This window comes from Mycteria americana, chromosome 4, assembly GCF_035582795.1.
Source record: "Mycteria americana isolate JAX WOST 10 ecotype Jacksonville Zoo and Gardens chromosome 4, USCA_MyAme_1.0, whole genome shotgun sequence".
Lineage (NCBI taxonomy): Eukaryota > Metazoa > Chordata > Aves > Ciconiiformes > Ciconiidae > Mycteria > Mycteria americana.
The window spans coordinates 37711201-37734323 of record NC_134368.1 but is presented as its reverse complement, the minus strand read 5'-3'; the positions used below and the strand labels follow the sequence as shown (position 1 = coordinate 37734323).

The window sequence follows — 23123 nt, the reverse complement described above, 5'->3', positions numbered from 1 at the left end:
CTTTCTTTCACAACTGCGGCTGAAGTGAGAGCTTGTGAAACGGAGCTGTTAACAGCAGTAGTTTGAGGGAAAGGGCTGTGCAAGCACCTCAGTGCTGCCCTTCTAGAGCATCAGTCTCTGCCTTACAGCAAACCCCACAAAGCCCTGGGGCTTCTCTGGGGCCAGGGCGCTGGCAGCACCCCAACGTGCCTGCCCCGGCAAGCCCAAATGGGAAAGAGGACTCAACCGAGACATTAATTTTTCCCGCTCAGCCTAAGCCTGGGCTAGCGCTGCTCCTGAAAGATGAAGCAGGCGTGTCTGGGACTGCTGATGATGGCCTTTTCCCTGCATGTGCATGTTTAGGAGCTGTACAGCAACTGTTCCCTAAAACTTGGGGAAAGTACACTGGGATGGGTGTAGGGTGAGCACGCAGCCCTGAGGGCTGACACCGTTGTTGTAGGCAGGAGAGCAGCTGGGGGAAATTCTGCTCAAAGGATGGGGACCACGCACTCATGTGGAGGGAACAAGATAATATTAGCAGACCGGCTTCGATACAGCCGGAGGTGCATGAAATCCCTCCTCATCCTGCTTTAACCGAAATGTGGATGGGCTTTTTTGCCTATGCTCCTTGCTGAGAAAAACAACGACTTTCCAGATACATCCCCTTTGTCTCTCCAAAACAAACAAACAAAAAAATCCCCTTTTTCAAACATCTTGCAGCTATCCACTAGCCAACAGAGAGTTAAAATACCCCGTGAGCATGATAAGGAAGAGCTGAACATCCTCTCTTCAGTGGTTTGGGCAGGAAGTATAATAGAAGGCTCAATTATTGCTTTAAAAATATGACAGGAAACTTTCATTTTCACATCCCATTCACAGATAATGAAAATGTACCGAGGAGAAGGAAAATCTGACAGCATTAATAAGAGGACATTCTTGAAAATCAGAAACAATGGGAAGGAATGGGCAGAGAGACAGAAATAATTACCATAGCAGCAGTGTTTGCTGCACTGTTATTAAGGTTTGTCAGAGTTTCAGCTATTTTTTTTAAAGTGCATTTTTTTTTCCAGAATATGTAAAAACGTTCTGTGTTGAACTTCTGTACAAAAGAGTTTAGTTGTAATTTTTTAAAATAATTTTGGCAAAAATGTTTCCGATTCCTACTTTACATGTCTGAATCTTAACTCTGGCTTTTTTTTTTTTTTTTTTTTTTTTTAACCACAAATGTAGTGCTCACCCATCCGTACTCAAAAGCAATTGGGTTTTTTTAGAGGTGCATTTTTATTCAGCTGTAGAAATGATTATTCTAAAGTCAGGTTGGCTAGTGAGAAATGTGGTGATGTGGACCGTCTTGAGCAAAGCCTGGTCAGCAGTAGCTCCCAGGGTCATGACAGAAGATGCTCAACTGAGTTACAATAATCTGCAAGGCAGTGATGGGCAATGACTATGCAGGGACACTGAAAAAACCCATTGCTCCTTGGTTCTGTCGCCAACTTACTGGTTTAATGTATGGCTTTGGGCAATCACTTAGTACTGCTCCTCAGTTTACCCACTTAGAAGATATATAAGTTGCCTCACCCTCTGAGCTGTGGTGATCTGTAATGTGGAGATAGATGCTCAGCAGCGGTACAAGTACAAAATAATAACAACAACAACAACAACAATTTATAGTAACAAAGTAAGTTGGTATGAAAAATCTCTGCGTGTGCAAGTCTAATCGATTCTCTGCTTAACAAGCTCTCAGATTTCAGTGTGCGCACTGGGTATCTCTGAGGAGTAAATCCCCAGTCTGACCCTTTTGAGACTGGAGGGCTTGGGAGAAATGGCATTTTTAGGACAGAGTCTGGTGGGTGGGAAGCCAGGCAGAAGGAACGGTTGCCACAAAGTACTGCTGAATGGAGGGATAGTAAGGTCTTGAAATGGAAATGCTCTTTTGGTGTCTGAGATGAAGGTAGGTAGGCAGGGGGAAGAGGAGTAAAGCAACAGAACTGGAATGGGAAATACAAAAACTCCTCCTACTTCATGACGACGCAGAAAAAAGAACCGTCTTGACTATTTAACTTTGTCTGCCTTCAGCACAGCTGCCATGCCTTTAGGCTCTTTTAAGCACACAGCAATATTTGACATTAGTTTTGTAGTCAGCCCAAGTAAATGATGTAACATTTTAACTCAATGCCCAGCATAGAACTGTACATTTTTCTTACTGTTTTCATGTATTGCACCTTTTCACATTCATGTCTAAGTATTTTGCTTCTATACTTTACCTCTACTATGAACCATCCTTTCTCGGCCACGAGAGTTAGAGGAGACACAAATTTTCCTTTTTTGTAGAAAAACCTGTCTGGAATATCCTGTATGTTATAAACATGCATGTGTTCCACAGCTTTCAATTTTTGATATATCTGCAAAGAAAACAAATATTAGGATAGGACACCATATGGCTGTAAAGAGCATATACTCACCTATGGGTACATGGAAACACCTGAATTTGTAAAATGGCTAATCCCCTGTAATGGCCAATCATCAGCACATCCAAACTGGGACTTTGCCGGTCCGAAGACGACGGCTGTGCAAAACCTGCTTATGTGGTTTGGGAGGTTCTGAAAACTTGGCTCATGAACACATAGGAACACATGAATTCATGTATTATATGTATGTATAATACAGGCACTCACAAATGTATGCATGTGAGTATATCAACCTGCAGAGACAGACCAGCAGAAACCAAACCATCACAGGAGACAGTAAGCGAAGTGGTGAAAGATGCCCAAAGGCACCATGTGGACTGGGTACGGATGCGGAAAAGGGATATTGCCTTTGGCCTCTGCCACTCATTCCCTCTTTGTGCTCTCGCGTGAACAACGAATGTCACCTCAGCTGCGTTTCTTACGCTTAACCAGTCAATCCCTATCAAAGGATTGTCAAAGTCAATCCTATCAAAGGGATTGACTTTCCCTATCAAAGGGATTGACAATCCCTGTCAAAGGGATTGATCGTGCCTAGTTATCTGCTTCATAAGGATGCTGTGAGATTAATCAGCCAATGCCAATACCTACAGCACAATGCCGTACAAGTGGCTTATTAATATTAATCATACTGTCTGGAATATAATCACACAAATGTGGTTAAATCCAAAATTATTCAGAAAAATATTTTAAATGCCTAAAGAAGATGTTCATATGCCATAAAGAAGGTGGTTATTGGAGTCCCTAAAGTGCATATCACTCCTTTGCTTAAATATAAATAATCTTCAGGAATAAATAGCTCAGTTCTGCACAGAATGAAAGGTCCTTCACGATCCTTTTAGCTAAGTCCCCCTTGTGCGTATATGTGCGTAAGAGATTTGCGTTGATACGGTCGGCACCAGGGTGTGATGGCACGACTCAGCCAGACCATCCCACCATGGCCTGGACTAGAGGGTGGTCCTGGCCTTTCACCAGTACTTCTGGTGCTTCAAAATGGGATAACTCTTAAAGGTGATAACCACTACGTTATGATAGGATCTAATTCCTAAACACGGCTCTTTCAAGTGAATTAAGAATAGAGGAATCTGGCTATTGGGAAACAGAAAATCAACTTTATTTCGCTCAGAAAAGCAGCCCTCCAGGAAAAAGTCCTAAAAAGAAATGAAGGAAGAAAACAAAACCATGGTGTGAGGCATTGTACTTTGTTCTCCTTAGGGATATTAGGCTGTTTAATGAGAGAGAAGCATGTGCTTAAGAGCTTTGTTGGATGAAACCCCACGTCTGCGTGAAGTCACAACTTATACTTCCCCTTGTTTAAAGGTCTGGTCTACAAAAATAGGATCTCTGAGTTAAGGCCAAGGAGAGTATATATAAATGCTGTGATCCCCTGCAGGGACTTTGAGTGAATTGCTTACGCATGCCTCTAAAACAACTTTCAATTCTGGCACTAATTTGAAATGTTCACAATGTCACAGCTATACAATTCCTGCAGAGCCTGTTTGGGTGCAAAAATTAGCAAACATTCTCTTCAAAAAATTGCACAAGCTACAATATACTGGAACTGGCTAAAATATAATACAAAAAACAAAAGTATTCACCTGGAGCATGGACTGCCCATTTTGTACATCCACTCATCTATATTCTGAGGACAACAATAATGACTTCTCAAGCATTGGTTTCTGGTTAAACTAGAATGTACTAGTCTATTAGTTACAGATGCTGCATTTTCATTCTTTACAAGTGGTTTCCAGACTTTTTTCTGTATTGTTTTAATTTGTCCCTCAAAATCCTTCAGTTCTAGCCTTGGGCTTTTATGGTTGATTCAATCCAACATGCTTATTCATCAAAATCCTTCAAAGGAGAATATTGTATAAAACCCTGTTTTTTGTAATTCTGGTCTAATGGAGTTAATTCCTCAAACTTTATGGGAGATTACTGGAATATGAATGCCTGACCTGCTCCAGATCATTTGAAAATCTCAGCTAGCGTGTCAATAAATTGACTAATATATATATATAAAATAATAAAAATGGATTTTGAGCTAAAATCTTTTAGCTATTTATCAGAAGCACATAGTGGTGGGGTTTGAAAGCACATATCTGTGCCAAATAATGGTGAAAGTTCATGCTTTTTAATTTGCCTGGTGTGACTTTCCTTCAGAAACCAGCATCACAAGAGTGTCACAGGATCCAAGTCTGACTCCCAATAAGAGGTTCAGGCTAATTTTTACACACATCTCTGAGAGTGAGACGTGGATGTTACGAGCAAACAAAAGACACAATTCTCATAAAAACCAAGGAAACACAAACCTAAATAAATACGAATGAGCTGTACTTACCTCCGCGTGCTTCTCTGGAGCTGGCCAGAGGCTCACCACAGGACCTCGGTCCTTCATTTGTATGGTATCACTCATATTGATATAGTTTTTCAGCTCAATCACCTTGTCTGCCCAAGAGATGTCCGTCATCCCATGATCAGAGAAGAGGAGGACGTTGACGTCATGCTGAAGGCCCTTGCTCTGTGAAGCGAGTGCATGACAGCTGTTACGGCCGGGTAAGAGCTTCGCACTGTCTGCGCCTGCTGGAAAATTTTAATCCCCATTTGACCTCCACTGATGTAGTGGAAGTTGGCCAGACGGAGCACGGCCGCAAATGCTCTGCAATGTGCTTTGCCACTGCCCGTAATGGTGGACATCCACTCTCGCTGCCCTGGGAGAGTCTGAGAGGTTAGTGCCAAAGAGAGATTTTCCAAAATAAATCCACCCCTCTGCTAAATAACTGGATGCTACAACCCAGTCCCACAAACCAGTTGTCCCAGTTGGTCTTAGACAGGATTTTATCCAACGGCTCTTCATCTGTAGGCCAAAATGGCTGGGGAAGAACAACTTTGTCATGGTACCACCTGTGGCAGGGGTGTTTCTCTCTTCCCCTCCCAAACACAAGCACTTAGCATTAGAGCTTTTATAATTTAGTGAAATTGGAAATACGTATTTCTCTCCTCACTGAAACACATAAAAAACCCCAACATGCATTTATCATTGTCGGAAATATTCATAGACTTTACATTTACCCAAAAGCTTGGTATCCTCCTCTTCTCACTGTAAAATCATTTAGATAATGTTTTTTAAAACAAAGTTTAAAGTACAGAGTTCTGAATGGTGCCATAAAAACCACTATAAAAGTTAATTGTCTGATTCCATAAACCTTAGGAAGCACACAGTTTTGATTCGTTTGCCTACTATAAAGCCCGGCCGGCAACACAAGTTCTAAACAGAGCAACACGGATATTGGTTTATGGCTTTCTGGGGCTATCAGTATAATAATCCACTAGCAGGATTATAATGCCATCGACGAAAATAAAAATCAGGGGAATGGTGCCTTGACTTCCACGTGATCTCGGTAGCCTCTGTTTCTCAGGAAATAAAAGTTTACAGCCAACGCATCCAATTAGCAGGCATTAAATAGGCTCTCGGCCGTGCCACAAAGAACAGTTTTAAAAGCCTTTTCCAAATGCACCCAGGAGCTGGGTTTTCGGACACCACTCACCTTGATGAGAGTGATCATGTTGCTCAAGGCTTTGTCTACCTCCTTCAAAGCGTTCTTCCTCTGCTGGGACGAAGGGCCGTAGTGGTGGCCTTCCACGTCGATGCGCTCGTAGTACACCGCGGCCATCTCGGCGCTGCCGTTGCTGGAGGTGAGAGGGAGAGGAGGGAGTGAGAGGCTGACGCACATGGAGACCTCCTGGCTGCCGGCGTTATTGTCCTCACCGGTATGTAGAGCCACAAAACCCCATTTTCTGCTTCCAGCCTGTGCTTTCCTACCTGCTGTCACACGGCTGGGCGCGTTATTCATGCCCGGAGTCTCCTGAGTTTGCTTGAGACTCCCGTCGGAGATGCCAGGTAGAGACTGCCATGTGCAAGCACAGGCTGGCCTGGCAGCCCTCTATTACCTCTTCGAATTAGGAAGGCGGCTTTTCCTTTAATGACAAAGACAGACCCAGAAGAAATACTAATTTCTGTGCTGAATGCCCTTATTAAAAGGATTGTGGGAATTACCAGTCAAATGTGCTTTAATTAAAGTCTGGCACTTCTGGCTTTCTCCTGTGTGAGGTCTTCCAACGAGGTCAACTCAGGACGGGCTCTTCCACGACCTTGCAAAATCCCAAGTGGTATGAATTGGAGTGAGATTTTAGATGGGGTTTTTATTCAGTAATATGACCAAAGGGAAACTAAGGTAATCTCAGAGTTGCACAAGTTTAGCTGATCACACGTTTCTGCACTGATTGCTCTCAGCCTAATTAGTGGGGATTGCACGTACATCAGTGCTTAATTACATTTTCATGACCACTTTTCAGTCCACTGTAAAGCTCCCTGAGACTAGTCGTGTGGATAAAATCGCAAATGTATGCTCACGATGTTCAAACCCAGTCTTTTTCTACTGTACTTAATATATGTCAGGGTGTGCCATCCATAATACATGCCCTCATCCAGATCAAGATCCCTACAAAAAGAGTTTGTGTGATGTCCTGACAGGTTCAGCTTCTCTGATTAAAGACACCCGAGTAGTCTGGTGTAATGAGTGAGACAGAAGAGGAAACATCAGAGGTGAGAGACTGAATGAATGAATTAGGGTCTGTCATTTGCATTTGTAAGTTTGCTGAAGGCCTCAGAGGAGCAGTCCTGTAGGAAGCTGAAGGTCTCTGCTGTGGTGGGAATTTCTCCACCGCTGGCCCTGCAGAACAGTGTTCTTTCTCACCCTTCAGGATTTTAAAATCATTCAAATGAAGCAGCCCTTCCCTTGCCCCAATTTCATTTTAAGCATTACTTTCCATCTGTATTAGGCATAAATTAATTTATAAAATTTAACGCTGTAATTTCTATATTGCATACACACTCATTGAACCTATTGAAACAGTTTTCTTCTGCTGCAGTGCCTGTATTAATTGGCTACTTAGATTGCTTTGTGTCTTCTCACCTGTAACTAAATTATCATTTCGATCAAGATAGAAGCTAAGACAGAGATTTATTGCATAAAACAAGTGGTCTTATTTAGGCTGTGGTGAGGTTTCTCAGGGAGGGCTCAGTGCTGTGAGGATGAACGTTCGACTTTGCACGTGACTTCAATGGGACAGGCTCCAGTTATGCGGCATGCTTAGGAGTTTGCAGGATTGGGTACAGTGCATCCAGAGCTTGCAAGATTTGAGTTTGGCTTCGTTTCCATTGTTTTGCCTGTTTTCCTAAGAAAACTAGGCATCTCTGATCATAGCTTGCACGGGAGAAGTAATCTGTCTTTCTGACTGTGCGTTAGTCCTGTCTTCCCCCATCACCAGTAACTTTCAAAAGAAATGGCTAAGGAAAGCTTGCTGAAGAAAGCTGGATGGCATCTATGGCAATACCAAAAAGGGGTTTATATTTTATCAACGCACTTTGCAAGTACTGCGCAAACTTCATGACACCTGTCCAGGAAGGTAGGTGGATTACAACAGCCCTTAAATTATAGTTGTGGAAAAGACATGAAGGGAGGTTTTCGTTTCACTTGCCAAAAACGGGTGCTTGACTTAGTTTTGAATATTTTTAGTCTAACTAATGGTCTCAAAGCACCTGTTTGAAGAGACTGGCGAATATTCCTGAAGGATGGTTTCCTTTGGTTGCAAGAGGAACTCAGTGGCTCCCTGATGAGTTAGGTATTCCTGCCCTTGCAGAGGGCATTGATAAAACTCCCTTCGACCCTGTTGAAGTTAAGATGGGTCAGGACGTTCCCATGCCCAAACTCGAGTTAACCCCTAGGCTACCATGCCACAATAAAGGGCTTACTCTCTTTACCCTGTAAGGTTTGCTAATGGTGGGAGCATAACTGCAGTTCATTAACCACTAATACCTGCCATTAGGGCAACTGAGCAAGGCAGCGACAGACTGCCCTTGCCACAGGCTGTTTTCCCACATATAGCTAGTGCCAGCCTCAGCCTAATGGGCGTCTTCAATTAGTTGGGGTGTGGAAAGGAAACATGCTGGATTTGTCAGCCTTTGAACAGCTTCAAGAGTCAGAAGCTCCTGCTAAAGATGTAGAAGACGATAAATCACAGCTCAAGACTCATCTACGCAGAGATGCTAACTCCTGCTAAATAAATACGTCTACAATAAAAGCATTTCAGAGGCTTTATTTCTTATGGGATGGCCCAGCAGCGCTGCAAATTGTTTCCTAAATTTTAAAGGACTAAACAAAGAGGATGAATGAGAGAAAGGATAAGGAAAACCTACCTGATTTTTAATCTGTTCGTTCTCTACCCTCCTTTCTTACTGTAAGTCCCTGCAGTATTTACACCCACAACTGATTATTAATTTTATCAACGATCATTCCTTTTTCCTCTTTCCTGCCTTGCTGCAGACAGGGCACTTAGTTTAAAGAAAAGGAACCCAGGCAGAAATTCAAGAGGGCTGGTGTGTAAATGGACACCAGAGACGGGACCTCCCGCAGCTCCGGGACGATCCGGGCTCTTCAGCAGCCTGTAGCTGGTGTTTATGGCAGACATCATGGTGGCAGGGATTTGCTCTTTTCCTGAAATCACCAGCTTTCACCTCTTGCGAGCTGCCCCACCGACACTGTTGTGTCCTTGCCCTTTTCTTCTTTTCCACCGAAGGCAGCAGCAAGCAGCCTTGCGACTCGGGGTGAATTAGCTATTGAAATGTTTTCAACGGGCTCCAGCTACGCAAAAGAGCAGCTTGAAGGGCTGGAGCTTTTAACAGTTTGTGCCTCGCTTTTAATCATGTTCACAATTACAAAGCTGCAAACCATCCTGAGCACCTTATGCACCTTGCTTCATAGAAACGAGGCAGGAAGCTTCAAGCATATCTTGACCCATCCCCAAATGATACCCAACCAAAAAGCTTTCTATGGTAATTCTGGGTTTTCACCAGAAGTCAGAGCTGGTGTCTGTATTCAGTTTTCCATTCCCTTTTTTATTCGCTGAATTAAAAGTGTCGCAGAAGCACCAGAAAGCCTCCTATAGCACATATGGCCTCCTCATGTCACATGCAGGTAACTTTCTTAAAACCTAAGGTAAATCATTTCAGGATCAAATGTCTCGCATGTTCTGAGACAGCTTCTCTCTAAGCTCCATGCTGTAAACGGCACTGTGATTTGTGAGCATCTGTGCAGCAGGACCCAGCGTGCAACTGGGAGCCCCATCTCCAGCAGTGCTCTCATCGTTTTGGAGCCTTTATTTCAAGGACAATCAACACTCAGCATCTGAATACAAAACTTTTCAGATTCAAATTGCTATGGCAGTTCGCAAGTAGTAAAGTAGAAGTGTATCCTAGGATTGGATAAATTATGGAACCAACAAGGTTTTAAAAGAGGAAGATTAGTTATAGCTAAGGTAAGGCATTGGCTCCGCACGTGGCGGTGCAATCTTCCCTGATTTTACAACCTATGTGGAATTGCCCCTCGTTAATGTTTGGATGAGAGGTGGTGGAACTGGAAAGCTGGGTGTGGAGCATATGTTTTTCCTATGAATTGTCTGAGAGATATATTCCCATCATTCCCATCAGTTGGGCTAGATGATCGTTGTAGGTCCCTTCCAACTATCCTATCCTATCCTATCCTATCCTATCCTATCCTATCCTATCCTACCCTATCCTATCCTCCCCTCCCCTCCCCTACTCTACCTTATCCTATCCTATCCTACCCTACCCTACCCTATCCTATCCTATCCTATCCTATCCTATCCTATCCTATCCTATCCTACCCTACCCTATCCTATCCTCCCCTCCCCTCCCCTCCCCTATCCTATCCTATCCTATCCTATCCTATCCTATCCTATCCTATCCTATCCTATCCTATCCTAATATTTGCACGAAATGAATCCCCGCTCTGAAATCATTGTGCTAGAGATGTTCTAAAATGCAGAAGGAGCCAAAGCATTGGTCTCGTAAACCAGTGACCGGAGCTGACTTTCAGAATTTCCAAATTCCCAGGAGCTCTCTCTAAATCCAAGCATTTCAAAGTCTGCTCTTGCAGGTCAGTGAACAGATACTCACAGACTGATCTTGAAGCTGTTTGAAACAGCAAATTAAAAATAGTAAGTCAGGATGTCTCCTCTGTGTGGTAACCTACACATGAAAGGAGGAGCACATCTTTCCCTCCAATCTTAATGTAAGGGCCTATTTCTGTTACGGTCATGTTTCTATGACAGTAGAATAAAGCAGTCTCGGCCCCCATCTTCCTACCTGGGAGCCAGTCCTGAGAATCTCCCTAGAGCAAGGCTGATAGTAAACCCAAATCCTCATCCTTCAGAGAGGAAACCCCACACCACAGAAGCCTAGTGACGTACCGCAAAGACTCGAGAGCATCGCTGATGGCATCCGCAAAGTTTTTGTCTGTTGGGACGCTGAAGTACTCGCGGCAGTAACTTGGTCTGACTCCAAGGATTTCGACCTCGCAACCTACGAGTGAAGAATGCGGTAAGCTCTGCTGTTTCACCTTGATCGCAGACCCCACACCATGGGGTCCAAGTTCAGGTTTGTAAATGTCCTGTGACATTACTTACCTTACGCCTGCCCTGCGGGAAGCCTTGCGGTTGGGAAAGGGAAAAGGGGAGAGAGGTTGGTTTGATGAGTGCTTGTGGCAAACTGTACATCGGATCCTTTTATTTCCCTCTCTAAAAGGAAGGTCTCTGTGTGACCTTCCCACAATAAAACTCTGGATTCCCTCGTGGCAGACGGTTTCCACCTAAATCGCTAGCTTGTTTTCATTTAACTACTGCAGCCACGTAGCCTCATTTCCAGGCTTCCAACATAATAGAATCTTAGAATTTAGAATCTTACGTCGTAATATCCTCTATAAACCGTATTTTATTATGTGATACTGGCACACCACTATTAAATCTGTTTCCCAGGAGGTCTTATTAAAACAGTATAAACCAATTAACTCTCTTGGTAACTTGCAGCCTTCCTTGCAAAATACAGTCTGTTTTGTGGCCCAGAAATTTATGGCAACAAATCCTACAGGAGAACATGGCCCTGAACACACAAAAACATGTTTTTGTGGGTTTTTTTGCCCTTTTGCTCTCTGGTTACTGTGCTGCTGAATAACATTAATATTTAAAAGAAGTGTGCTTTCAGAAACACTGGATTCATGCAAATTATCTTTCGAGAGCCCCAGAGTCCTCCCATCACGGTTAGGCATTTTCTGGTGTATTCCTGGGGCACAAGGAAGAAAAAAACCAAAGAGATCTTTTGCAAAATGGCCTCTGTATACAGCCATACAGTCAGATCAAAAAGGCAACTCTAAGCCATAGCCTGAATCTGCTTACCTTTGGGTCCCTTTGCTTCTCCTTTGGGATGAAAGGAATAGGCATTAAGGACTCTCATAAGTTGACTCGTTGCTTGGGGGGCAAGAAGGTTGCACAGGAGGTGCAAGTACAGAGAGGGCACTAGAGCAAGCAGAGCTACTTTCAGAGACGATTTACAGTGGTTTGCTTACTGGCACGCTCGGTAAAGAGAATTTGTCAGTGTCTCGCATCTTGGTCCGCATGAGCTCACATTGCTGAGGTGCAGTACTGGGACACAGGGAAAAGCACACCACTTGCAGGCGAAGCTGGCTAAGAGACTTCTGATCATGACTTCTCAGGAGTACCATGAAAGCTTAGAAAAACTTAAATATTTAAGCTTAGGAAATTTTTAAACATCTTCACTGATTTGCAGAAAGCCAGGTAAGTCAGATGGAGGTTACCCTTTCCAAAAGTTAAAGAGCCCTAGCACACATGACAGATTCAGTCTCTTCACCCAGTGGTCCATGGTAGCGGCTCCCAGATCTCCACATTCTTCGTGTGTTTCAAGGGACCCCATCTATTATGGTTAATTGTTTGTAAGAATCAACTATTTGCAATAATAAACAGAAAATTTAGTCAACTAATTTACTTTTCTGTAAAAACATATTTACTTCATTTTGAACCTCTATCTTTTTATAAATTTGTGGGAGTGTGTGATGGTGCTCACTTTTTGTTCTTCCCTGTTGCCCCAAACTTATATGACCTAATCCTCCCCTTTCTGCATGGAGATACTTTCGTGTTTACCTCTCCACCACAAAAGTATTCTGCAACCTGGATGAACAGCCTGCAGATTACTTGACAAGAACCGACTCTCCATACTGTCCTACAGTAAAACTTCTATACATCTGTACACAGCACCTTCAAGATATTACGTTGTGCAACAGAGACAGGTCCCAGCTGCTACCTAACGGAATCATCAAAAAAATGTATTCCATGAATGACCTGAAGTCATCTCCAGGAAGCAGGAGCCCTTGCCCCCTGCCCTGAGGGCGTGCAGCTTCAGTCTTTTGCATGATGTCCTGGGTGCTGCTAGCAGCAGAACGTGGGCTTTCAGCTACCTCGGATGCTAGAGGTGATGCAGTAGTCCTCTGGGGGCTTTGCGAGTATTTCAGGACTGAACTGGAACTTCGGAGCCAATTTCTCCTCTGACACTTGAGTATGGGAAAAGATTGGCTCCAAAGCCAGGCAAGAAGTTAAGGGTGCGTTTGGAAACGTGTTGGAAACGCCTAGTATTTTAGTTCAGGTGGATGATTGCTCATGGCCAATGACTAATATGATGATTTTGCCTCTTTTTTCCTCTTCAGATACTGACATCAGATTATAATTTTCTCAGATAATGTTCCTCAGAATTACTCATGAGATAATTTTAAGTGGAAGCATTAACCTCTTGGGGATCCGGGATATTTTAGTTGCTCAGATATCTTTGCTGTTTCTAGATTGTCAAGTGATGAGCATGACATAAAAGACTACAGAGGCAGCAACAATTAGAAATCATTTTGGCCACTAAAAATTGGTCTTCAAGCGTGCAGTTCATTGGCAGTAACACCGACAATTCAGGCTGCTTAGATACCAAGAGCTTTCTTTTTCTTTTTTTTTTTTTTAGCCTCTGTGATGAACAGAACTGAAAATTGGATTTTTGATGTTAAGGCTTGTTACAATACCAAAATACTGGCCATGAAGACCCTTTAATATTTAAATTTCATTTTGGTAGAGGCCAGAACAGATGGTAAATTTTCTCATTTAAATATTATGGGAAAGGAAATTTAAAAATATGTGGAGCCAGACAAAGGGAATGTTAAGTTTATCTTGGTTAAACTACAAATAGATGAGCTGTATTTACTAAGATGTAATGTTAGATACCTTTCTGCACAGTTTTGTATGACGCTAAACCTTTATTTAAAAACCTGAACTACTGGAGCAGGAATAAGGACTTCTTTCACAGTGATATATAGGCGCCTCTTTATCTATCTGACATGGAGACCTGAACCTCTGCCAGCTTTAAATTGCATTTCTAAACATTGATTTAACAGTCTGACACTTCATGTCATAACAGAAGGTTTTGAAAACTTTCCCAACTAGCTCCACGGTCTGGTAAATGTTGTGTTTAAATGGCAAAAAGTTGGGTTTAGAGTATTTCCCCCCCCCCCCTTTCTCTCATTTCAGTGTTTAGAAAAGATGTCCCTGCACTTCAGCTGAAGCAGTTGCATAGGCTGCCGGAAAAACGAAGGTGTTTGAGGGTCTGGGGTGAGCTCACCCACCGGGCTGAGCGTGAGGAGCACTATAAAGCTTTGACTTTGGTGGTACCGCCGGGATGCTCTCGCACTCCTCTGGGGCTTCTCCACCCGCTGGAGCGGCAGTGCTTCAGACAAGCAACCTGGGCGCGGGGTTTCACCCCACGTACGGTGTTAGCTGTTGTGTTTTGCTTAGCAATCAAACAGTCAGAGGATACATTACTTTTTCCCCAGGAATGCCTTGAAGAGCAGAAACTGCCTAATAAACACCATGAAGAAAGGAGAAAAATGGCCCTACAAGCCACGTGCTTATATTTTGGCAGAAGCGGCGGTTGGGACCCCCGGCATGGTGGTATTTTGGCTCCTCCACTTCTAGAGGCAGGAGAGCCCAGATGAACTCTGCCCATGAGTTGTCTTTGCTGTGCTTATGTTGGGCTCACGGATAAAGCTGCGATGGATGGGCCTTCACATCCGACAGCCCTCCTGCTCTGTGTCCCTGTTTGCTGGGGTCTGGATTTTCTTCCTTTGAGCGCTGACTGCGCATGAGAGAGGAACACAGGGAAGAATACGAAGTGGCAGATTTTGGGTTCAGACTTTGCAAAGCTTGGAACTGGGTCTGAGGAGGAAATGGCAGTGGTGTAAGTTAACCTTGGGAATTAGCTTCCTGGCATTCACAACACGTTTCTGCTACGTTTGATCAGTCTTGTTTGTCTTCACTGCTGGCTAGAGAGAAAATAGCATCTTCCAGAACAAAGTGTGATGAATTTGGCTGAACATTGCTGTTCCTATTAACAGTTTCCCAAACTTTTCCTGTTTGGATCTTCATCAGATTTGCAAGATTCATTACTAAGCAGCAGTATATCCTCAGGCTGGAAAGTTAATCACTAATAGCAGATCGTACTCAGTGCAAATGTCTGTGGGACCTTCACCCACCTTGGTTATTAAACCCTTATTTTTTCATTCATTTTGTTTGGCATCACTGCCCAGTCAAATGCCTTTTAAAGAATTAAAGCTTTAAAATAATAAATCTAGAAGTAAGGATGTAATCCTTACTATGGAACTAGAAAATAGTTCAAAAAAAATCATATAGGGAAAATGTAATAAATACTGCTGCATTTGGGGTGACTTCTGATTGCTCCAGTTACACCTGGAGTCCTACTGCAGCCCAACTGCCCTGTGTTTTAGTTCAATAGTTCTACGTTTCATCCCGCTTCCTGCCCTGCGCCTGACCCGGTACGGCCAATGTGTCCTTTGAGACCACGAACACCCTTAAAAAAAGCATGTGCTTAAGCGTTTGCCGAACTGAGGCGCTGATGACTTTGCCAAAGGTCATCTGTCACAGATAAATAATTAATGACAGACAGATGTGCACATCACAGTCCATAGCTAAAATACCAGATCCACGCAAAAAATTCCCCCTCTGTGTCGTAAGAGAGTCAATGCATACACTTGGCAGCATAAGCACTGGGAAAAGGGAGGCTCTATTGTTCCTTGCAGTTTTCCACTGGAAATAGTAGACGGGTAAGTGTGAAGGGTATACATATGTACACAGGGATACATACATATACACCTCCTATGGCTTTTCCCTGGGAGACACTGCTCAAAGGGCAATGTGAAGGAGCTAGGTAAAGTCCAAAGGCATTTAATGGAATGTGATACTGTTCTTTTGGATTTCAGTAGCTCTCTGTAGACTGTTACATCTATTCAGTACATAATTATACCTATTCGGTACACTTACATTAGTAGTTAAAAACGAATAGTCTATAGAAACAGGTCTTTCTGTAAATCTTTAGAAGAACTTCTACATTTTTGTATAATTTCTATACCCTACTATTTGCATTGCTGTTAGGTCACTTGGGTGATCTCCAATAAGAAGCAGCTTTTTTCTGAGGGCTGATCCAAACCATTATATCTAGTCTGCAATTCCAGTCCCTTGGACTGCCTTTGAGTCCAGAAGGCAGCAGTGTCACCCTCAGATCTTTTCACTCTTCAGTACTGTAGAAACACTCTGGATGGCTTTCCAATGTTTTTCATCTTGGTTCGCTCTTTCTTCCCTTTCCTGAGAACTGTGGCCTTTTTTCTGGGATGCCATTAGCCACATTGCATGGAAAGCCTGTGACCAGGCACACGTGCGTTGGGATGCAGAAGACGAGCTGGCCGGGAGCCCACGGCGTGAGTCAGCTGCCGCTGCCCTACCCACTGGCACTGGCTGTATTCAGTACAGCTCTTCTAACATGCGGTCCTCCAGCCTGCAGTTACACATATGAGGATATTTGCATACTGCTTAGGCAGCAGAGTTAAAAGGTCAAAAAGTTGAGACACTGGGTACCTTGCAAGGGATTTGCTCTGGCTGCACAGCTGGAACATTTATTTCCATGTGGGTCCTTAAATGGACAGCCTAAGGGTATACTCTTAGTTGTTACAAAAGACTCGTTATTATACATCCCTAGTGATTTCAGTTGCCCAATGAGGACCAAATCAAATGAGGACCAAACAAATGAGGAACGGAAAGGCCAAGCCCCTCCAAATGAATGGCTCAGACTCAGAGCAACTGGGACCTCAGCTGAGTTAACGATGAAGGAGGACAAGAGTGCTCACTCCAGCTCACCAAAGGATGCCTTGCTTTCAGCTGGAATTTGCTGTCCCCACAGAGTAGATTGTCTTCAGCTCTCAGCTACTAATTTCCAGGTTAAAACCAAACAAGCACTGGGGGGGAACGGTTACTGTTTAACTTTGATCAGTGACATGGTCTACGGTGTTGCTCCATGATCCATTCGTGGAGCAACCATTCAGCACAGCAGATGCTACAGGTGGGCAAGAGGAATGAGCAGTTGGTGGAGGAGGGGACGCTCTGCAAGCCAGCACCCCCCTGAAGGTAACGTTTGGTGGAAAGCTACCTCCAGTGACACTTCAGTCTTTTCCTTTCTAAGCATATGCAAATTGTCATGGCCTAAGAAAAGATAATTCATTTCTATGAGAGGTTAGTAAAGCACTCATAATTCTTGTCTGTATTTCAGAACTGTATTAAAGAGCCATCCTACAGCATACGGAGTGCTTAGATGTAAAGGTGCACCATTAAGACGTTCGCAATTTTTGATGTACTAACCTGGCCAGTAGTACATGGAAACGTTCTTTTTTTCTTTCGTCATTGTGACCCACAAAGGCTCCGATCCATTCCACCAGAGAGGCAGCAGGCTTTCTTTATTCACACCAATATCAAAGGATACATTTGTCTTTTGGTCCCACATGTAGTTGCCAATCATCTGATGGACCTCACAGTGGCGACCTTTGGGGGTGGAGAAAAAAACCAGCACAATCAGATTGGTGTTCTCCAGCAGAAGGATGCCACCAGCACCACCACTGCTACCACTGGATCATCCAGCAAATCAGCTGAAAAGCCCTGATTTGAACTCAGGGACCTCTTACCTTGCAACTGCTCATACGATCTTCTTGACTCCATTACCTTTTATTGAGGTCCTCTAGGTAGCTCTCTATATAACCCAGTTCCTATATAACCCAGTGCCTATATAACCCAGGCCACCTAAAAGTTAGTTGCTGAAGCTTGTCAGCCACCTGTGTTCCCTTCACAGTCAATGGAGAAGAAGAGGCACCTCTAGAAAGCGATTCATGCCATCCTAAGACAGGCATCTAAGGTATCTGGGAGGAGTTATCCTCTGGAGGTGCACATTGCTCTCCGTTAATTGTAGAGAAAGATCACGTCATTCGCTTAGCTTCAGACGGCCAACTTTTAGACAGGTGAGGCCAGAAGAAACAAATCCCGCACCTCGTGGCCTGCTCAACGTGCCGCACCAGTTCGCGCACACAAACCGGGGCAGCGGCCGCCCGCGCAGGTGCCGCATGTTTGGCTGACGCCTGGCTCCTTCTACACACGCAACATCTGCCAAGTCTGAGGCCATTTCAAGGTACCCGCCAGTGCACAGACCCAGAGGCTGTGGGAAGCAGTCTGTGAATGGGAAGGGATAAAAGCACAGTCTGGAAACATAGAATAAAGTTTGGGAAACTCGTATTTCCCCTCTCCTTTATCCATAGGGCACGTTGTTTTTCTGCAAACAAGCAAAAACTGGGCTAAAACCTTTATATATTACTTTTCTTTGCCGTTATTGTTAGCTTTTTTTTTTTTTAAATGAACACACTTTGTTCTTGGTTGTGGGGACAGCAATCGTTTCATCAGACATTTTCAGCCCTCTTACTGCATCTTGGGGGCCCTTGGGCAATTTTGTATTACAAGAAACTATGTAATAGCCAAGAGATATCTTCCGAGTATGTAATAGTATGTAATAGCCGAGAGATATCTTCCACTTCTTGTCATTGTCAGAAGAAAAGATACTCTATTTTAAGAGTTAATCTGCAGGTGAATTAACAAAAATGGGAAAGAAATGTTGATGATTAAGTTGTACTGGGAGTTCACGATTTCCATATCTTAAAAAGCAACGACCGATGCCTGTGTGAGACACTGTCATCATTAGCTGGTGAGTCACGATATTGCAAGGATCCAGATAATAGGCTTTGATTATTGTGCGACTGAGCGTGGTGATCAGAACTGAAATAACCTTTGTATGCTTGTTTTGAAAAGGCATCATTTTGAGCAGAGGACTCTGTATACTTTGGGTACATGTGATCTCGAAATGGATTTTGCACTCTCCTTCCCTACTGCGAAGTATTTCAATTATGCAAAACATTTCCTCCTGCCCAGCAGAGAAAAGCAGTCCCAATTTGTGGCAGTCACTGTTCACCATATTAAACCAAACAGGTTTACTATAGGAAAACTGGTGGATTGGATGGGCAGTTATCTGTCCTCCTTAGGCTGCCAAGTGCCGCCTTCTCTGTAAGTCTAAAAAGAGCTCGAAGGAAGCCTCTACAGCGCATCAAAACCACAGCCTTCCTACTTAGAGGACAATCCCATCTCTTCAGCTTCTTGAAGTCCACGTACTCCTGAGCATGTATCAACCTGCTAAGCTTCAGGCAGGCAACTGGTGCCAGCCTGGGAAACCTGCAGGTCGGTGCTGAAGCTGTTAGGTCACGTATTTGTATGACGTATAGTGTAGTCTTCGTATAGAAACAATGAGCTCCAGCTGCTGCTGATGTGAGCTCCCTATAGGATTTAAGGTCAGCTGTCAGTTTGCCCACCTCTTTAAGGAACAGAACGGAGATTGTTCTTTGTAGCGTTGTTGAGAAGTTTAATTAACTGTGTGCACTAATACAGAGGACAGTATTCTTCTGATCACCACATAAGACAAGTTCATTCTTCCATGGACTCCAACTCTCTTTTTTATATTGAAAAAGAGGCCTAGAAGACTGTAAGGCATCAATTTTCATTGCAGACATCCCTGGTTCACAGGGCCAGAAGGGAACATCATATGAGCAGTCAGACCAAAAGACATGACCATTTAATGCTGCCTGGAGTCGTTCACGTCTGCTTGCCTGAAGCCTGTGTCCCAGAAAGACCCCGGACCTCCTTGGAAGACATCAATACCCAGCTAATCAATCTCTTCCTTGGGTTGCTCATCCCAATATTCATCATCAGTAAACACTGTTCAAAAAGTATGCCTGGTCTCTATTTTTATTTTTGACCTTTGCTAATCTTCAACCACGGCTATTCTATGCCTTGCTCACTAGATTAAAAAGCCCTGCGATAGCTGGCATTTCTCCCCCTCAGAGACACTCATACACAGAATTAAGGTCACTTCTCAAATTTCTTTTGAGTCATCTGTACAACCTGAGTTCTTTACAACCGCTGTTGTAAGTTATTTTCTCCACCCTGAGAAAATGACCTTTGGTGATCTCCTTTTTAATAATTATCAAAATAGGAACATGGTGTTAGACAGTCACCATAACACACTGAATTTATTACTGCTTCCATTACTACAGCTTTCCTCTGTAAGCAAACATTATCTTAAGAGTTACAAAAGTAGAAACAGGGCAAAAAGCAATTTCAGCGTACAGATGTCATTAGTTAAACTCACTGCAACTGTAGTAGAAAGCACCCCTTCCTCAAGCAACAGAAGAAAACAAAGAGGGTATAGTTCCCAGGAATATGATAACTGCTGTATCCTTCTGGAAGAGAGCCAGCAAAAGCATTTGCAAGTCTCCGTGCTACAGCTTACTTGGACACTACACTTCTTACAGCATTGGCTTTGTCTAAAGCACATTCCCATGTCTCCAGGCACTTTTGTCAGCATTCAAATGAATCTATGCAAAACAAAGATGAAATTAAAAAAAAAAAAAAAACCAACAACAAAACACGCAGCCAGTTGGCCACCCACAACAACAGCACAGTAATGCTGAGTGCTGTGCACCCTACATTGACCGTATGTGAGATCTGGAAACCAGAGCATGTGCTCCTGTAGCATTTGCTACAGGAATGACCTCTTCTTTCTTTGGTGGTCTTTGACTGCAGGGACGGCGTGTAGGCTCACCAGTTGGCACGATATATCATACAGGGACCACCTGTGTCTAAATCTACAAGAGAAAATGCTCTTCTGAGACACTCAATGATCCTTTTTTTATGAGAGGCAGCGTGTGGCAGATGTGCAATGCTATACCTGGGCAACACAACAGAGGTGAACCGTCTCTGCACCGAGCAAATCAGATTTATCAGAGGACCCATGGTGTGTACATTAGCCAACGCAGCAAAGGTATCATAATCTGTACCCACGTGGTATCCACCTGATGATGAACATAAGTACATGCATTTAGCTAAATGTACTGTACTGTGTAATAGTATATGCATGCCTTGCCGCTATGGTGAGACCTTTCCTCCCATGTCCCACCATGATGTCCCCACTCCCCGGGAAGTGCTAAGAGCCAGGAGGGCAGACGCAAGCACAGGCTGCCGTGGGGCTATATAGGCTGGGGAAGAGTTAAGCTCCTTCACGCAAACAGCTGCGCACACGTAAGGTAGGTAGGTTTTAACAGCCGAAGTGAGACATGCAGTTCCCTTTTTCCCCTTCCTTCCCTCCCCATAATGTCTTTCCTATTCCCTTGCTTGAAGAGTCACTTAAATGCTGACCCAGACCTGCTTTCTGGGACCCAGACCCATTTATTAGCTCCTCACCCCACTTCCAGCCCCTCTAGAGACTTGCTGGATGACATGCCCTGGGAAAAGCTCTGTTCGTGCTGCCTGCCGTAAGGAGGAAGAGAGCAGGACTTTAAAGTCATAAGCACCGTATTCCCACTCTGGAGTAGATATCGTGGTGTTGCCGTCCCCAAAGACTGAGCCCAGACTGCTGCGAGCAAAGCATCCTGAAGGGCCCAGCTCTGCCCACTTCAATATATGCCCTGCTCTGCTCTTCCTCTACTGGGTCTCATCTGCCCTGCTTTGAAAAGAAAGACCTCAGGGAAAAAACAAAACCCGTGTGCTAAACCTCAAGTGGCCTGGAGAAGACCAGGGCTCATGAGAAGTTGAGGGGAGCTCTGGTCTGGGCAAAGCAGCCCTGCCATCTGCAGGCCCCCAAGCAAAAACAGTACCTGCAAGATGTGCACGGACAATTTATGTTCCCAGAAGAGCTTGCTGGCAAAGTCCTTCCAATTTTTTATGACCTCCAATACCAGACAGATCCAAAGCAGAAACACCTTAGCCTACGTCAGGCGAGACTTCACAATCCAAGTAGGATCACATCAAAAGGCACAGAAAAATCTCTGCTATACACAGCATTTTTTTTTTTTCCTGAAGGGGATTCATTTAATAAGAGCGTGAAACTCTTAATTCAATGCTTCTGTAATGGGGCCAGGGCTGGGGTGCACAAGAAGTGCTTCCAAAGCATCCAGCTTAGGCTTTGGATGCTTGGTTGTGCGTGAAGTGAAGGCAGGTCTTGTGGCCCTGGAGAGCAGGTGCTCCGAGCTGCCGGTTGGTCTCCTGAACGGAGTGGCAGCGGTGGGCTGAGGGACCACGCTGGGACCCCTGGCCACCCACAGCTGGGTACGGCTCGAAGGCGCTGCAGCTCCAAGCACTACAGAGGGCCTGAACAAAACGATGTGCAAAGCTGCTGCCTGCACCACTAGAGAGGGTACGAGCCTCTGGCAGTTTTCTGTTCATCAGCTGTGACTTCAGCTCTGGGCAAAGAAATACGTTGACACGTGAATGTCCACTTACTGCTGCTAATAGCTGGTAGCAGGTATACTAGTGAGCTGTGAGGTTGTAGCTAATAAGAAGGAAAAAACTCTGTGCTTCAATTTGTAGCATATGAACTTGTGTTAGAGAAAACTTTCTGTTCTCCACTTTGAAAGTGTTTCCATTTTTTTAACCGGTAGAAAGCAAACACAGATTTTGACAACATTTTGTGTATGTGTGAAAGAGAAAAATCTTGGCACTTGGCATTGCAGCCTTCCTGCAGGCAGTGAGTAAACAAAGTGAGATGAAGAATGTGAAAATGAAAAACCCTCCCGGTTCCCACTCTCTTCTCCAGCCTGTCCTTGCTAGGATAGTACCCCTTCCCTGCCAGTTAATAGTATTACCACAGACTTCTTCATGCTCTTTTGCTTCCCAACACACAATTTTAGAAATGGAAAGCTACTGAATCCGAGAAAAAGAAGAGACTACTGATCTAAAAACTGTAGGTCATGAACAGAATCTTTTAAATCTTTGCTGCTGCTGGCATCTGTGGTGGTTAAAAGAGGAGCAAAAAGAAAAAATCCTATTTCCTTGTCACTCATCATGCTCTTTGTGTCCTTCTGGCTTTTTTCTCTGCTCGGACTGTGAAGTTGAGATAGTTTCAGTTCATGTGTACTGACAATAAATTTCCCTGTTGTACTCCTATTCCTCCATTTTTTATGCCTCAGACAATATGCAGGTATTGTTTATGTAGTTAAAAACTTGCCTAACTGCTAAACAGAAATTGTCAGCATCCTTTCCTGGACCAGGCTGGAGTCTGGATACCGTTAACTGGGCAGCAGAAAAGAGGCATCCGCTACAGCCATCACCAGATGGGGCTTCCTCCAAGTACTGAGTGGACGGAGAGCGGAGATGCTTTGCTGTAAACCATGAGACCTCCCACAGCAAACGATAAATGTATTGGTACATGTGCACATCAGCCAGACCCCAGAGGACTCCAGGGGTGGGAGCCCAAAGGACATTTGCTCCCAGAAAGCGTGGAATAAATGG

At 44.0% G+C, this 23123-nt stretch overlaps 1 protein-coding gene across 1 annotated transcript in view; it reads right to left on the bottom strand.

Annotated features, from left to right (window-relative positions):
- Positions 1 to 23123, bottom strand: part of ENPP6 (ectonucleotide pyrophosphatase/phosphodiesterase 6) — a 31387-nt gene that overhangs the window by 2867 nt on the left and 5397 nt on the right. The window contains exons 2-6 of the mRNA XM_075499231.1: positions 17109 to 17288; positions 10773 to 10884; positions 5990 to 6131; positions 4783 to 4962; positions 2244 to 2381 (exon numbers count right to left, since the gene is read on the bottom strand). Coding sequence (XP_075355346.1) covers positions 2244 to 2381; positions 4783 to 4962; positions 5990 to 6131; positions 10773 to 10884; positions 17109 to 17288 — 752 coding nt within the window. The remainder of the gene's footprint in view (positions 1 to 2243; positions 2382 to 4782; positions 4963 to 5989; positions 6132 to 10772; positions 10885 to 17108; positions 17289 to 23123) is intronic.